We start from the raw sequence: 18,687 nt of genomic DNA on the forward strand, positions 1-18,687 counted from the left end.
ACAAATATTTTCCCTGGGAAAAAATTTGCTGTTCTGAGCTTTCGATTATATCACATTTCGACATTCCAAGTTCGAGCTTATTGTGTTCGATGCTTTGGGATTTCGATTATGTGATATACACCCCAGCACCAGGTTCTCTGTGGACTACAGGAAATTAAATAGTCACACAGAGTCGGATGCTTACCCAATCCCTAAGACAGATGAGTCCCTAGAGCAGCTGGGTGGGGCTAAGTATCTTACAACCATTGATCTTACCAAAGGCTACTGGCAGGTGCCCTTGACTCCCACTGCTAGAGAGAAGTCAGCCTTTGTGACTCCTTTTGGCTTGTATGAGTTCACAAAGATGTCCTTTGGGATGAAGCATGCCCCAGCAAGTTTCCAGAGGCTGGTAGATCATATCCTAGTAGGAGCAGGAGGGTTTGCCCTTGCTTACCTAGATGATATTGTCCTCTACAGCCATTCCTGGCCAGAACACCTTCAGTATGTCATGGAGGTGCTGGGCAGACTACAGAGGGCAGGGTTGACCATTAAGCCGAACAAATGTTAGGTGGGTATGGCAGAGGTCTCCTACCTAGGACACAGAGTGGGGAGTGGTAAGATAAGACCAGAACCTGCCAAAGTGGAAGCCATTCAGGCATGGCATGCACCTGTTACCAAAAAGAAGGTGAGGGCATTTTTAGAGACAGCAGGGTACTACAGAAAGTTCATCCCCAGCTATAGTACTATAGCTGCTCCCCTCACAGACCTGATAAGGAAGAACAGGCCAGATAAGGTAGTGTGGACCCCAGCTTGTGAGCAGGCATTCCAGAAGCTTAAAGAAGCTTTGCGAGGACCCCCTGTGTTAGCCAGTTGAGATTACAGCAAGGTATTTGCGCTGCAGGTGGATGCTTCGAACCATGGGGTGGGGGCTTACTTAGCCAGATTTCTTCAGAGGGAGAAAAGCACACAGTGGTTTATCTCAGTCATAGGCTCCAACCCAGGGAGGAGTGCTATGCTGCTGTAGAAAAGGAATGTCTAGCCATAGTGTGGGTACTGCAGAAACATCAGCCTTATCTGTATAGAAGGAAATTCACTGTGATGACAGATCACAACCTCCTAACATGGTTAAACAGAGCCAGCCAGCAAAATTCCAAATTGCTAAGATGGAGCCTGGGGTTGCAAGCATATATGTCAGTGCAGCACCGCAGTGGGATTAGCAATGCCAATGCAGATGGGCTCTCAAGACAGGAAATGGGTAAGGTATACTCAGATAGATCTAACCCTCTCAAGCACCATTTCTCAAGGGTCACTTGAAAAACTAGCTTGAGTTCTCTGAGGGGGGGGGTGTAATGACTGCCAGCCTAGCCAGATAGAATTTTATAGATAATTCTGTCATTTGTAAATATTAATGTAAACCACCGGCTTATATTAAATGGTAAAAATAGAGTTACATGTAGAACTGAAAAAAATGTAGCAACAGTGCAAGCTGCTGCAAGGAAGCTAATTCAAGCATTTTATGATTGTCATTGATCTTTAAATTTGGCTCCGGATGGTCTAGGTGAAGACATTCTTTCTATTGTTTTAACCAAGAGTTAAATTGCTAGATTTAAACATGCAAATGTATTTTTATGGCTCTGCTTCCTGACCAGCTGCAAGATAACAAAAGGAGATGTTAAGAATGTAAATGTAGTTTCTGTTAGCCTGGGAACCCAGGGAAGTGTGAAAAATGATGTAAGGTGAACCAGGAATGTGATTTTAAAAACAGAGAGAATCAGAGAGCTTTAAGCATTTTTGTCTTGATCATCCAACTCATCAGTACTCTGCCTGTGTTCTATATGTAAGTTATCTTAAACTTGTTTTCTTTTAGAAATAGCTAGAAACTAAAATGATTAGACTAAGTGTTTTTCTGTAATGTCAGAACAGCACTACTGAATTATTTTAAGTATTTCTCTGTGATCTCTGAACTCTTGACTAGTGCTGTGTAGTAAAAAGTATTGTCTTGTGCTTTTATTTTTTATTAAATACTTTTAAACCTTTCAACTGTGGCTGTTTTGTGTAGAGATAATTTAAGCTCTTAAGAGTACTTGAATGCCTTTGGTAAAATTGTACAAAGCTACTCCTATAGCTTTAGCCCTGGGCGATACTACATATTGGATAATAATATTGCACAGTAATAATTGGACACCCTTTTAAGGACCTTTGAGTAGCTGATAAATATTAGCTGGGTAGTGGCAGTGATTTCTACCGTATAGTCTGGGTAAAATTAGCACAGCTGGAGAACCTGTGCCAGCCTTCCCCAGAAGTGTCTGTGTGGTTGTATAAACTCTTATCTCAAAGTGTGTGTGTGTGTCAGCTACTTGGGCAGGAACACAAAGCACTGGTTGGACAAAGAGGGTGCTGGAGATTTTAGCTTGCCCAGCTGATTTTAGCTTGCCCAGCTGGCTGAGCTCTGGACCCCATAGCTGTGCCAGTGGGGAGTCTTATTGGGGACCTGGAGAGCAAGGGAGCGACCAGCCCCAGACTGACTGTGATCTCTGTGTGCTCTTAAGGGAAGTTGCACTTTACTGTGTGTATTTGTTATCCTTTCCTCCTATATGAGACGCCCCTCACTGGTGGTGAGGATTGAGGCTTCTTGATTGCTGGGCCAGGGCACGGGCATGACAGTGACCCTCTGTTGGCCCAGGCAATCTTAGTTCTCCACTCTAATGGTATTGGCCAAAGTCAATTACCACATACTTCCCTACACCCTGGATTTGCAAACGTAGTCTCAGGAGTGACTGCTGCTCCTCAATTTGGAGCAACTGCAACTGACAGCCTGGATGGTTCAGTCTTGACTCCATTTAGGTACATGTTTCATAAGGATATGTAGCAGGTGTTCAAGGAGGTCAGAAAATCTGCCACTAGAGGTTTTCTAAGTGGCACCTAAATGAGAACAGAGGGTCCCCCTGAGGTTAACATCTCTCTGATCTTGAAATATTTGTATGAGATACTTCAGTGTGGCTTTTTATATGCATTCATTAAAGTGCATTTAACAGCAATCTCTGCTTGCCTACTTTGGATCCCCCTCTTTCTTCTTTTATTTTTGTAAAACAGTTCATGAAATGAGTATTGCATCTGAGACCTCCTTGCAAGCAAATTCCTCCTTCATGGGATGTAAACAATGTTCTGGAAATATTGTTCTTACCATCTTTTGAACCTGCTTCTCTGACTGATTTAAAGCTTTTAATATGGAAAACTGTTTGCTTATCCCTCTGACATCTACACAACAAGCCTCTCAGCTGCAAGCTCTTATGGTGGGACAACCTAACCTTATTTTTCATTGGGATAGGGTTGTGTTGTAGACTAGCCTGTCTTTCATGCCAAAAGTGGTCTCATAATTCACTCTCCTTCAATCTATCAACCTCCCTGTGTCCTCCCAGAACCTAAGAATAAGGGAGAGAGGATACTTCATACCCGGGATGTACACCCTCAGTTCAGGTACTATCCTGACAGAATAAAACCCTTCAGGAAGGCCAAAAGGCTTTTTATTTCCTTTTCATGGATAAAGAAGGGTCATCCTGTCTCTAAGCAAACCACTGCATGTTGGTTGCCCTCTGGTATTGTATTTTGTTACACCCACCATAACAAGACAAGTCCAGGCAAAGTAATAGTGCATTCCACCATGACCTTTTCCTCTTCAGTAGCTTATTGGAAAGAGTTCACTCTAGAAGTATTATACAGGCAGCAACTTGGTCTCTGTCCATACTTTAATGAAGCACTACAAGTTGGATGCCTTTTCTAGATCCAGAGCAGGCTTCACTCGGACCATTCATCAGGGGGTCCTGGACCCTTATACTTCCTCCGGCCAGGTTGGGAAAGCTTTGGGAATCTACTTGAATGTCAGTAACACAGGGTGTTAGTTGTACCTAGTACTATTGTATATATCCTGCTTAACTATAACAGTAGATATTCATAGAGCACACTGCCTTACTGGCAGTAAATACCCAACCTTTTTGGATGTATATAGTTTGGTGTTTGGATTGCGACTGAGCATTCTTCTGCTTCTTTACGTGTGTGTGTGTGTGTGTGTGTGTGTGTGTGTGTGTGTGTGTGTGTGTGTGTGTGTGTGTCTATGAGTATGTGTGTCTGTGAGGGGGGTCTTTAGTTGGAACAGTAAGTATTCAAAGCTTGTGTTTCCATGTTCTTTTCCTACTGGACCCTAGAAAACTGAAAGAGTCCTGTATGTGGGTCTGTAAGGCAGTCCCTGTACTGCCAGATGAGTGGTCCATCACACCTACAGATGGCAGTAGGAGGGACTCTGACCTTTAGTAGAGTACCAGAGGAAGGTAGCAGGGAACTACTATCCAAATAGTAGTAAGGCAGTGAGTACTACAAACATGAACTACTACAGGTAAGTAGGACTTACACAACTGTACTTTCCAGCTAACTGGAAAACCTTCCTCCAAGAATCTTTGTACTGATCATGCATGCACGATTCAGAAAAAGAACTTCATTCACATCTTAAAAAACATATACCTGTACATGCTTAACAATCAAGGGATAATCTTTACTCAGATAAGTTTACATCTTGAATAAAGTTGACAAGCTGAAAATATTGCAAAAAAAAATAGTAAAGGTAATCTGTTTCTCTGTACATGTGTAAATAGTTATAATCACAAACTGCTAATGAAAACTCTTACCATTTCTATGAAGAAACTGGATTAGTAACCTCAAGGTTAATTTATGATAACTGTAAACTTTAAACTGTAATGTAAATCTTGCATTTGAACTCTGAAGCTTTCCAGTTCATTTGTCAGATTTCCTTAAATAAACATTATATCATCTATAAAACAAACACGATGTTTTGCATATTGTTTAATCATATCATCTTCCAACAGATATACTTATTCCCACATGGAATACTGCGTGTTCCCTCTTCATATAAACCATTTTGTTATGGCATGGAAATGCACAGTTTGCATGTTGTTAAACCTTATATTGAAGGTCTAGAAGCAGTAAAACTGCTATTATTTTGCTTAGAATGAACTGTTGCATTAAAGAGACTATAATTATGATGTGTGAATTGCCAAAACAGTTTGATTTATTTTAATAACTCTGCTTAGAATGTCTTTAATTGTTAAAAATATGTATAATGATGGAGCATCCATGGCACCAAGTATTACTAACAGTTTCATGGCCATGTGTCAACAAATGTATTTATTTGGAAAAGTAAGCAGAACAGCATGTTTGCTTTATTAATTACCAGTAACTTTTATTTTATTTTGGCAGGAATATAAAGTGAACCACATATTTTCAAAGCCAAAAAATGCAAACTCCCATTCCATTTCATAATCCACAATTAACATAAATGAACAATGTATTCCATATGAAGATGTAGAAATCTGAAAAGGTTAGTAAGAAACATGCCTAGGAAAGACAACATTAAGCTAGTTGATAGCAAGTGGTCAACTCAATGCAGCCCATGAGAGGAATACCAATAACAGAAAGCAAATTAATGCTGTCCTCTTAACTTGCAGAGTCACCATTAACAGTGAGGAAGTATAAAGCAATCTCTAAAAACTGACCAGTATTGGCAAAGGATACAGAAAATGCTTGACTTATTTCATATTTTACCAAGTTAAGTACTTAAAAGCATCAACATCCTCAAAGGGACAATATGTTATACCTTTGCACGTCTGTTAAAGAAATAGATGAGGTTTATAATCCAATGAATAAATGATTATATGGAATTAAGTATTTTGCAAACTGCATAATTGAATGGAGCATTTCAGTAACTGTATACAATGTCCATTAGGTGAGTTCATGCGTAAAACGATTAGAAAATTTCAAATGCATGCAAAATTACATTTATGCAGAATGAATAAAGTCAACAAATGCCTTCATTTAATTTATAAGCAACATATATTATCAACAAACTTTTATGAGAAAATGTGATTTGTATCTAGCAAAGTTGCAAAATGTTTTGATTATCTTAAAGTATAAAGCAAGCCTCCAGGAAATAAATAACAGTATAGGCTCACTGAATATAATATAATATAATATAATATAATATAATATAATATAATATAATATAATATAATATAATATACCAGGCCAGGTAATGATGGAAATGTCTGTAAAGTCTAAACATGAAAACTGGATGCTGAAATCACTAATAATTAAGTGATAGCACACACAACATTTTTCCTGGTACAATTTTGATCAGTATGTTTATCTGATCTGTTGCTTTAAATTAATTTTATTGTTCATTTTATGTAAAAAGAATGCAGTTCTACAATTTAATGTGAAAGCAATCTTTGTGGCCTAAAATAACTGTTTCCTCATGAACACATAACATTTATTTAAATTAGAGTGTTGGATTAGGATCCCTGATTAATACAACTAAATGCAATGCAAGGCTATGTTAAATGATAGTTTCATGATCTAACTTCGTAATGCTTAATTCACCATGTATTCCCATAAAATAGAAAAATCATGAAATATTGTAGAATAAAAGAAGATTTGTTATGCCACCTCTATTCCAGTGAATCTCAAAACTGTAATGACAGTTCGGACCTAGTATAACTCAATGTCACACATATAAATCATGAACTTATGGCACCGTGCCACTACTCTGAACATTACTTGTAGTTCAGGTATTGTGTGCCTTGTCTAATCTTCTATGACTCTGAGGCAGACATGGCACTTTGCATGGTGTAACTGAAAGGAAGGGGTACCTAATGCTAAGGAACTGACCAGAGGTGCTGTCGTCCTCTTCTCTACAAAGAGAAATGACAGTGACAGAATGCCACACACAACATGAAGAAGAGAACTTTTTACCTGCAATATTGTGTGGCTTCAATCATGAATAAGTGGTATAACTCTGCAGTGTAAGGTGACAGATGGAGGTAAAAAAACTAGGGGAAGGCAACTTTGATGGTGTTATAGAAATGTTGCTCAGTAACAAGCGGGAGGGTGTCATGGTACAGGTTGTTTAGGAATGACAGAGAAGGAAAGGATGGAGAGGAAGTGGTAATCTAGTAAGGAGAAACATCAAATGCTAAGTTAGAGAAGTGGAGTAGAACCACTCAATTAAGGAGGCAAGGGGCAGATAATGGTCATAACCTAGATAACCATTCTGTTTGTTAACACAAAAGGGGGTGCTTTGTGGATCAGTGCAGTGTATCCACCTTCAGACACACTAAAAGAGGAACAGGAGAGACTGGGGAAGAGAAAAATGTGAATTTGAAAAGGACTGCTCTACTTAATGGAGGTCTGAATCTGCCAGGAGCAAACAGAGTGATCAGAAGCTCCAGGGGAAAACATGAAGCATAAGGTGAATGAGGTCTTGCAGTAAGCGGGGGCATGAAGGTTGAAGAATTCTAAGATGTAGCCATAACTAAGGCAGAAGAGATTCAGGTTGGCCAGGTGAAGGTGCAGCTAGTAAGCAGTGATAACCCCACAGAATAGTTCAGAGTGTAATGGGGGAAAAAGAATCCATACAAAAAAGAAACGATGTGGGATATCAGGGGGTGGGATTCCTTTTGAAGAGGGACAGGAACAAATATAGCTTAGAGGACAGAAGGCAAATTAAAGGGCAAGCAACCTATGATAATAGTCTGGGGACAGAGTACTCAGAGCACTGGCAAGGGTTTGAGGAAGACAGCAAAAGTGAAAAAGAGAAGACAGCCAGCGGTGATGTGTTGGAATGTAAGGAAGGTAACTGTAACAGATGACAGGTCATAAGTGGACAGGAGTGGTGGGAGATAGCAAAGACATGGTACGAGGAAGAAAGAATGGCAATAAAAGAGAAGAGAGTGGAACAGTTCAAAAGGGACCCAAAAGAAAAGGTCAAGAAGACAAAGATTTTTTTAACTATATTGTAGAAAAGTAGAAAGGAGACATAGACTTGGCTAGGCTGAGTAAGGATGGGAGTATTTGTATTAAAGAATATTTTGCCTCTCTCTTAATGATGGAACAAGAATGAAGATGCAGAAGAAAGAGGACATGAAAGGACAGAAAACATTTATGTACTTACCATAACAATACATCTTTGTGATCCATGCCTGTCCACTTCAAACATTTGGACTGGTTGACTTGGGCACTAGTCAGCTTAGTATCAGAAAACTCAGGCTCAAATTTCTCCTCTGCTCTCATAATGTTCAGTGATACTTCTCTTCTCCAGATCTATGAAGTGTCTTAAAACACTGAGCAACATGTATATAAAACCATAAAACCATTAAACTAATCACTTAACATACCTCTAGCCATCATCATCATAGGGCATGAGAAGGTGGGTGAAGATGTTGAAGTGGAAGGACATGGGTCAATAAAATCTAACATTACAATAAGTATGTCATTTTCATGTTTTACATAATCCAGTTCAATTACTTCATCCATTAAGGTAGAGCCCCAAACTCTTTCTCTTGGGTATCATCTTGACATAATACTCTAATGATTTTTAAAGTCAAAGGCAGACCTAGACCTTTGGATCACATCCATCTTATATTATCTCACAAATGTACACAATGAAGCTTGTGTTGCTATTGCAGAATTGTCATGCACAGAGACATTGCCGAAAACAATATAAAGGTAGTCACTGCTTTAATAGGAAGTACTTTTGGCTTATCAGGCAACTCTGTATTGCATTTTTGATAACAATAAGTAATGTAGTCTGAAAGCACTAGGACCGAATGACTTAGGAAACTTTCTGGTCCATTTTGTTATTTGCAAATATACAAAAGCCTTTCATCTTTTTGTATTTCTTTTGTTTTGTCCATATAGAAATGTAACTGCCTAAGCTCATCCAAAAATGCAGCAGACATTCACCTCTGTTGTACTACTAAGGATTAACGGATTTAAATTTGGCTCCATGGTTACCTTCAGTATTTAAGAATGGTTAATCAAAAAGGACACAATGTCTTTACAAAAAACAAGTATGGAATTGTAGAGCTCAAAGCTTGCAACTCAGAAACTCTTCTTGCTGATGTCATTGCTACCAAGAGTAAAGTTTGCTATGTCTGCTATGGAAGATATTTCAAAGAGAGAAACAGAGTTTTTCACTGGAGACCTTAATAAATAGAAACCTTTAAGAAAGATCAGAATGAAGCATTTCAGACATTTCAGACAAGTAATTCAATACTGCAAGAACTAGAGTTGTAAGCAGGTCTGACTCCTGGGAATTTGCCCCAAATGAAAGCCTTGTCTAGTTATTATTTTAAGTCAACCTGACTGAAGGTCTCCAGGCAGATGTAAGGATCTGCACCACCATAGGTGGGAAAGCAGGGCCAAAATGGATTTAAGAGGATGACTATGTTCTGCATGTTTTCCTTTAATACAAATTTTGGTTAAGATTTTTGGATTAAGGTAAATGATAGCAAAAGTATAGGGGAGATCCGGATGCTGTTCCTGAGCTACAGAGATACTGGGTGTCTGTCCTTTGTGGAGGGATTAAGGAAAAAATGTTTCTGCACTTGGTAATAGTTCAGACTAGCAAGCACTTCACAATAAGACTTGCCCCAAAGGTAAAAACAGTTCCCACTAATACAAGAATAGGATAACACTTATGCAGAATCAACAGGTAAGAGATAAACCTGTCCCAAAACCAGCTGGCCTGACAGGAATGTGTGATGCTAGAAGAAACCGACAAGACCACCCATTCCCACCAGCTCTGGTGGTATAGAGGAATAAAGCCCTGACTGTTATCCAGTTGACCGAAGTTCAGTTAGTAGCTTAGATACCTGATGGTTAGAAAGGAAAAAGTTAATTAATGAGTGGAGCTTGCTCGCTCTCTCTCTCTCTGAGAGAAGGGAGAAGGGGTGAAGGCCTGGAGACACAAAGTACCATTCCCGGTGGGGACCTAGGAAGTTGCCAGTGGTGCCTTGCTGTGAATGGGCAGGGGATTATCCTGCTGGCTTACATTCCCTTTTGAAGGTAAGGACCACCCCAGTGCTTATGACTTATGAAAGAGCTAGCCAAGTATATTCAAAATGCGGGGAAACTAATGAAAACCACTCCTCTAGCCCTGCAAGCTGGCCAACACCCTAACACCTAAGAGAAAAGATGGGCTAATTAGAATCCCTGGGCGGAGAAGAGTGAGTCAAAGGAGATACTCATCTAGGCCAGGAGTGCCTGTCTCTTGCTACCAATGGTATGAATGAGACCATCAGATAGACAATTAGAAGGATAAAATAAAATATACTATCCACTCCCAAAGCCTGGTGACCTCCTGATACAGAGAGTAGGAATGAAGGAGAAGCAGAAAGTTGAACTCAATTAAATCACATACCGAATAAGTCTGTCACCCAAAGCCATCAAATAAAAGTAAGTTAATGTAATGTAAAAGCTACTCAATGTTAGAGTTTGGTTTTACAAGCATCCATGTGTAATTACAGAAGTGCTTGTGCTGTTTTCTTTAGAAAGATATTTTCTACATGTTACACAATGCAATTTATGTTTGCTTATTTCCATTACATAATTTCCGTATCATTATACACTTGTTCTAGTTTCCCCGAAACTACTCGAAATGCACATTTCATCTCTCTTTTTTTCTTTTTTAGTTGTTATCTTCTAATGCAGAGCCAAGTAAAACCAGTCGCCACTTCACTTATCCGTACCTTGATCAAAAAATTAAAACCCACTACACTTTCTGCTGATCAACTCCCTGCCGAGTACCTACAAAAATCAGCTGATGCTATTGCTTACCCCGTCTCAATACTAATCAAACGAACCATAGTAGAAGCTAGAATTCCCACCATCTGGAAAATATCCTATGTAATCCCACTTCACAAAGGAGGCAGCTCTACTGAATTCTCCAATTATAGGCCAATAGCTATACTCTCTCCACTTGCAAAGATTATGGAAAAATGTATTCATAGAAAACTCATGCACCACCTAATCCAGAATCGCCTTATGGCAGACACTCAGCATGGCTTCCATCCTCATCACAGCACTACTTCAGCCCTTCTAGCTTTTACCAACACCATAAACCATAATCGCAACAATAATTATATATCCTCAGCCCTCTTTTTGGATCTTTCCAAGGCATTCGATATGGTTGACAACCAACTTTTATTCCACACCCTGCAAACATTCTGTCTAGATACTGGAGCCCTCCAATGGTTTCAATCCTACCTGAATGGTCGACAGCAGGCTGTCCTCTGGCAGAACAAACTCTCTAACCTTCTACCTAACACCCCTGGAGTACCACAAGGCTCTATACTAGGGCCCTTGCTCTTCTCCATCTTCATTAATGACCTTTATGCTGTCATCCCAAAAGTCAGCTGTATCCAATATGCTGATGACTCTACTGTGATTTTCTCAGCCACATCTCCAGTAGAGTTATGGTCAGCTACCCAGACCACATTTAACACAATAGAAAACTGGCTTTCTGAACATCGTCTGATCCTAAATCCCAAAAAAACTAAAATGCTGTTATTTTCACCAACACATAGGTCTACCACTTTCACCTTTACCATAATAGACAATAATCTAAAATTTGACCTACATGTTAACCAAACTATCAAAACCATCAATAAAAAACTAGGGTCACTTTACAGAATAAAAGCCTTCCTAACCCCTCCAGCTAAAATTGTCATAGCTCGCTCTCACCTTCTTTCAACCCTTCTGTATGCATCCCCTCTACTCTTTAATTTAAACAAGACTGTCCTCAACAAACTCTCAATTTGCTATAACCACATTGCCAGGTTTGCCACTGGGCTACCTTTTAGGACACATCATTGCATCAATCTAAATCAGCTTGGGTGGCTTGAACTACCCAGCCTAATCCAGTATAACCAACTGATTATGGCCTATAAAATCCTCTATAATCCAGACAATACTCCTGCACTTAAAAATATTATCACCCCCTATAACAATCGTAGACCGCTTCGATCCTCTAACAAACTACTAATTCAGACTAGCAAAATTAATAACACAGCCGGTGATTCTCTCTTTGCAAACTCTGTAAGTAAATCCTGGAACTCTCTTCCAGCTGATATTACCTTACTTTCCACCTTAGGTCAATTTAAAACTAGACTCAAACAACATTTGTTACTTAACTGGCTATGTCAATGTATCAAGCCTGGCTAACTCTCTCTAGAATGTGTAAAAATCTGTTAACCAGTTTACTGTGTAATTTAATTTAATCCTGACTTGTGCTCAGGATTAACTGTAACCTGTGGAACTTGTTTAACTTGCTTACTTATGTAATCTCTGTAAATAGTCTGTTTGTAATATGTAATGCTGACATTATGTAATGCTGTATCTGCTTACCCTTGGAGCTTTTCTCCCCGGGCCTCCGCTGAAAATGGGCATGCATCCATTCGGACTATCCCGGTCAACAAATGTAAAATAAAATAAAATAAATAAAGTAGCTTTATCTGCAATTCTGTTCTGACACTGTTCATATCTGTTGGCATCATGTACTCTTGTTTCTGCAATTAATACAAGGGCTACATCACCTTTTTCTGCTTTCCTTTCCATTATGAAAAGTAATATGTATAAAACTCCTACTATCAGACTACCTCATCAATAACATGTTTGTTGCTCACCAGGGTCATGGTCTTTAAACCAGTCTAACTACCCAGTTATGAAACAGAAATAAAAAAAGAAAAGAAATAATATATTTAACAAATATAGCATACATAGTCTTAAAATCATTGTCAGATACTCTAAGGCTACTTACCTCACCAGTTTGATTCATATTTACTGCATCATACTCTTCGCAGGATTTTTGAGATACTGTGACTGTCTTGGATATGTGGTTTTGTCCTGCTCCTACAGCTCGACCCCAGTGTGCTGGCATTGAGACTGGTGGTCTTTTACTATGTGACATATATGTCTCAGTAGATCCTGATGGAATAGCTTCATTTTCACTTCTGACTATACTGCTGGAGATTATACTATCTTGCACTGGCTGTTCCAGATGAGGAGATAATTTTGGGGCATCAGAATATTGTTGGGGAATATAGTTCTGCTGGTGTCTCACTATCAGATCAACATGTCCAGGCATATGAGGACCTACAGAATAAAAGATAAGAAAAACTGTTGTTAGTTGTCACCATTTTACTAGCCAGTGCCCAATGAAGTAAAAATACAAAATGACATCTAAAAACTTGCAGTTATAGCCAGAAATGATTTTAAACAATTTATATTCTTCAACATATGTGGCAAATCATGGAAACAGAAGGCAACATATGAAATCTATGGATCTGCTGATGTTGACGGCCTGAATATTGACAAAGAATATAAGCAAAACATTGACAATCCAGTGTGCATGCTATGAGACATAACCTTAGAGCATGCAAATAAAATATTTTTTTTACAGGAAGGGTATATAGGATTACCACTGGTCCCTCTTTGTGAAGGACAGACCCTCTTTGGGCAGTTGTGCCCTGCAAAAAAAAAATAAAAAATGGCAAATATTCTGAGATTTTAGGAGAAGAAATATTTCCTAAGTTTTCTTTAATAGTTACATAGAACAGTTATTTTGTATTTGAAACACCTAAATGTTATATGAAATAACATAAGCAGCTCAAATGTTACAAGAATGAGCTTTTATTTCAGCAAAAAAGTGTAATTCTGTACTTTGCACTGGCTGTGTATAAGTTCTGTCCTGCAAAATATCACATTTCTACAAAAAATGTTCCACTTTTTGCATTTGAAAAGGTGGCAACCATAGTGGTACACCCCCACATCCTCTACTAATTAAATATTCCAACGCCAAGATTGCAGAATTCCAGGGAAAGGGCATATTTTCCAACCCCAGTATTATATCAGTCTTGCAAAAATATCGATCAGATTTCCTGTTGACCAAATGCAGCAGACAGGAAAGCAGTCAACTAGTTATAGGGTTATGGAAGCATAAAAACATTTATTTCATACTCCAAGAGTTTGAAGAAAATCATGAAGGTGAACAAACTCATAATGCAGAGTGTGTAATTATTTAGTAACAGTTTATAGAAAACTGTTTTGTCTAATCCATTTGTAAAACTGCAAAGCAGTATATCATTTTGCTTTATAGTATTAAACATTTTTCATTCAATCTCCTGAAGTTCCTTGTCCCAGAAGTAAGTACCTAAATGTAAATTTATGTGTATCATTTACCTCTGAAACATGTTTACTAAGTGATTTAGATAGGATATTCTACCTAATACCATATAGGTGTCCCTTTATTATTTCCTTTAAAACCAACAGTTTACATTTTACCTGCACAATGTAGCCTATCCTCAATGCACATTACTACATTTACTACAAAAGCAGTATCACATCTGGCAAAAGTTAAATTTTATTTACTTTTATTTATTTGACATTTAATTACCAGGAAAGTCTGAACTGGCCCAGTGAGAAAAGCTCCATAAGACATGAATTATGTGAAATAATACACATTCTATACATATAATTTGGGAAGCACACAAGCAGTAAAAGATTACAATAAATTATACAGATGTGATTAACAGCATGACACTGCCAGCCCAGCTACCTGCAATTTTGTGGATAGTCGTGTGTCATTTGTGAATATTGCTTATAGCTCATATGCTTGTCTTGCAAATGTAAGAAAACTATATGTTATGTGTATGTTAAACTACTGGTGCAGAAGTGTGTGTTGGATTGTATGTTATGTACTGGGCTTCAAGAATGTAACCAAAGTGTACCCTACTGGAAAAAACAGAAATGTATATAAACTATATATCTGTGCAAATGTATGTTTTAATAGTGGAAGCTGGAACATACAGAGTTAACTTGGAAAACTTCAAGAAAATAAGATGAAAAGTAAAGTGTTTTACAATTTTGTTATCTCTCACTAAGCAGACACAATGTGTAGCGCTAGAGGTTTCCCTATTGTCTTGAAACAGAAATAATTACTAGGTTTCAAATGTAAAAGTGTTTAATTGTTTTACAACTTCCAGTTCTGAGCAAACATTTGAGAGATATGTATTTTTCACATAAAAATGTTAAATTTTGTTAAGTTTCTGTTAGCCTGGGAACTAAAGGCAGGTGACAAAAAGTGATGTCATCTGGGCTAACCCAGCAGTAATATGTGATATTAATTTAAGAACTGTCTCGGAGAGGGAGACGGTGCATTTTGTATCTTTTCTTGGACCTAGCAAGAACATCCACTCATCTGCAGTTTGCCTTGCTCTGTAAGTAAGGTATTTAGGACATAGTATCTTTTAGATATAGATAGGAATATAGTAAAGATTAGTTAAGATGTTTTCTGTATTTATTTGAGACTGTCCTGCAATATTGTTTTAAAATATTTCCTGTGATTCTGAACTCTGTAGTTGCTGCGTTGTTTCAGTATTATCTTGTTCTTTTATTATTTATCATTAAATATATTTAAACCTATCATTGTGGCTGATATTTGTGAGACATATTTAAACTCTGAGAGTACCCGCATATGTATTTGGTGACACTGTACAGGCCACTCCTAAATAGCCTTGAAAGTCTTGGTCACACTTACCATTTGGATAATAGTAATATTACACAGTAGGATTGGTCACTCTTTGTAAGGGCCTTAAGTAGCTGATATGTAGTGGCTGGTGGCAGCTGATACTACCTTATAATCTGGGCAGGAGGCATAGCTAGTAAACCTGTGCCAGCATTTCCCAGGTGTGTGTTTGTGTGTAAATCAAATCTCAAAGTGTGAGTGTGTCAGCTACTTGGGCAGGGACATGAAGTACAGGTCAGACAGAGAGGGTGCTAGAGGTTTTGGCTTGGCCACTAAGCTGAGATCTCAACCCTATAGCTGTGCCAGTGGGGAGTCTTACTGGTGATCTGAAGAAAGGGAGAAACCAGCCCTAGACTGACTGTGATCTCTGTGTGCTCTCAGGGGAATTGTAATTTACTGTGTGTGTACTTGTCATCCTCCCAATATGTACGTCTCTCACTGGTGCTAGTGGTGAGGATTGAGGCTCCTTGATTACTGGGCCAGTGCAGGGGCATCACAAATAAAGAAAAAAAAACAGCATATTTACATCAGATACAAGCAAACACACACACACACACACACACACACACACACACACAGATTTTATATATATATATATATAATATAGAATATTACTTATATTAGTAAATTTCCTACCTTGTTTGTAGAACACAATGACATGTATCTTGTAACCAACCACAAAACTGGTATGTATTTATGTAACTCATATTTGCTGTTTTTTGTCTGATGTTGGAGCTTTTCTCCCCGGGCCTCCGTTGAAAATGGACATGTATCCAGTCGGACTTTCCCGGTAAACAAATGTAAAATAAATAAATAAATATATATATATATATATATATATATATATATATATATATATATATATATATATATAAAGTTATATTTGAATATTATGGAGAAATAAGAAGTAATAATATACAGGAGGTGCAGAACAGAAAACATAACAGTAATAAGAATATTATAGGTTAGGAAAGGTCAAAGGAAGGTGGAGAAGAAGAATGAAAGTGGAGAAAAACAAGGTAAAAGAAGACTCAAGAATGATGTTATAGAAGGAAATAAAACAGAAATAAGGGTAGGTGCTAAGATTAGTGTAACAGATAGTAGGTGTTTATTAGATTGCAAGGAAGAAGAAGTGTGAAAGAGAAAGGGAAGAGAGACAGTAGAAGGGAAACAGTATGGGAAGGGGAAAATAAAATAGTCACTTTAACCTGCAGAAAAGCAAGTACAGAGTCTGGAGTTTAGAAGGTATCCTTTTAGGGTATGCTTAAAATGGGACTTGTTGGTGTTGAACTAATATGTATAGGAATATTGTTCTAGCTTTTGGCTACTATGCAGAAGTAAAACTATGTTTTTTTTTGGTTTTTTTTTTTTTTTTTTGATTTATGGTTTTTAAGAAGCTGTTTCTCAGATGAGTGAAGTGGATGGTTCAGAATCTACTGTTTAAGAATGCCACTGATGAATAGACAGTGGAAGGATTACATATAATTTTATGGACGAGTAAAAGCTGAGTGTACTTGAGGTAATTAGGTAACTCAAATTAGTTTAATGTTTTAAGAGGAGAACAATGATGACTTTTATAGGTTCATATGTAGGTACTAGGCTATCTGCCCAAAGGCCTTTATAAGCCTAGCCAAAGTGTGTAGGTTTTCGCCGCCCCATTGATTAATTAACTGATCCTCTTTCAAGCAGAGCCAATGAAGTGATCCCAGGGGTGTATTTTCTGTTACCCATCCACTCATCAAGGTTTCTCTTAAAGAGTGTTAGTGAGGGGCTCTGCCTAATGTAGTTTGGAATTTTGTTCCAAAGCATGGGGAGTCTCTGTGACAGGAATTCATCCCTCCAGCATGTTCTATTTATTGTTGTGGCAAGGTTTAGCTCACTAGAGCGCGTGGCTTGCAGTGACTTGGATTTCTTTAAGTGGAGCATGTCCATCAATTCTGAGTTGGACATGGCTTTGTAAGTCAGGCAGAGATCACCTCTGAGTAAGCGATATGCCACTGAGTACAGCCGGAGTTTTTTCAGTCAGGCTGCACAGGACATATGTTTGAGGCCAGTAATCCTCTTAATGAGGTACTATTGTGGTCTTTCCGGCTGTTGGAAGTGCCTTGTGAGGTACATCCCAAATGGGGAATTTTACTGTATGATGGGTCTAATGAGTGATGAGTAGAGGGGCACTATAACCTCTTTATTTCTAGATGCAAACCCTTTAGTGATTAGATAGGCCACAGAGAAAGATTTCCTAACTACTTTAGCAATATGATTGTCAAAGGAGAGATTGCTATCTACCTGGGTCCCCAGATCTCTTATTACCTCTTCTGTATTAAGGGGGCTGCCACCTATGTGGTAATTTGTGGGTGTTTTGTTTTTCCCAAACAGGATGACTATGCACTTTTTGGCATTTAGCTTGTGGCCATGACTTTGACACCAGGTGTCCATCTTAGTAAGGCCCTTTTGGAGGATGTCCGTGTCAGCTGGACAGTCAATTATGGCTCCCAGTTTGCAGTCATCAGCAAACTTGGTTAGCCATAGTCCTCCTGTGTTTGCCTGTACTTCTGAGAAGTATATGCTGAAAAGTAGGGGTCCCAGGACTGAGCCTTGCTGGACACCACTTATGACTGGTTTAGAGTCGGACCTGGAGCCCGCTATTCTTACCATGTGAGTTCTGTCTGTAAGCCATTTGGTAACCCATCTCATGACATAGGGGTTTTATGTTCAGGCTGGTGAGTCTTTCTGTAAACCCGAGTGGGGAATGGTGTTGAAAGTCTTGGCGAGGTCAAGGTAGGCTGTGTGAACCACCTTTCCCTCGTCTATGGCCTTGGTGACTGTCTCGAAGAAGTCAACCAGGTTTAGTAGGCATGATCTGCCTTTAACAAAGCCAAACTGGATCGGGTCAAGTGTTTGGAGGTTCCCAATGTCTTTGTTAATGAGTTCCATGATGATGCGCTCCATAGCCTTACAGACCAGGCTAGTCAGGCTAGATAGTTACCAGGGTCAGTTATGGTCCCTCCTTTGTGGACAGGAATAACCATTGCTGTGTGCCATTCTATGGGCATGTAGCCTGTGGAGAGGCTGAGGTTGAACAGCGTGTTTAGGTGGGGGGGGTTAGTTTGTTATGTAGTTCGTGCAAGATGCAGCCTAGGACACCATCTGGTCCCATTGACGCTGTGTTTTTGGCTTTTGAAAGGGCTGTTTTCACCTGTGTGTCTGTGATTTTTGGGACACTACACTTTTCCAGTATTGTTGTGGGCCCTTTTGGAAGTGAGAGGGAGGTGAAGTTT

At 38.8% G+C, this 18,687-nt stretch overlaps 1 protein-coding gene across 1 annotated transcript in view; it reads right to left on the bottom strand.

Moving 5' to 3' along the window:
* The window catches only part of LOC122813417 (protein transport protein Sec16B-like), a 1,253,021-nt gene that overhangs the window by 208,848 nt on the left and 1,025,486 nt on the right, over positions 1-18,687 (bottom strand). The window contains exon 19 of the mRNA XM_044085733.1: positions 12,644-12,978. Coding sequence (XP_043941668.1) covers positions 12,644-12,978 — 335 coding nt within the window. The remainder of the gene's footprint in view (positions 1-12,643; positions 12,979-18,687) is intronic.

Source organism: Protopterus annectens, chromosome 10.part0 (genome assembly GCF_019279795.1).
Source record: "Protopterus annectens isolate FY-2018-M chromosome 10.part0, PAN1.0, whole genome shotgun sequence".
In the NCBI taxonomy this organism is placed as follows: Eukaryota; Metazoa; Chordata; order Ceratodontiformes; family Protopteridae; genus Protopterus; species Protopterus annectens.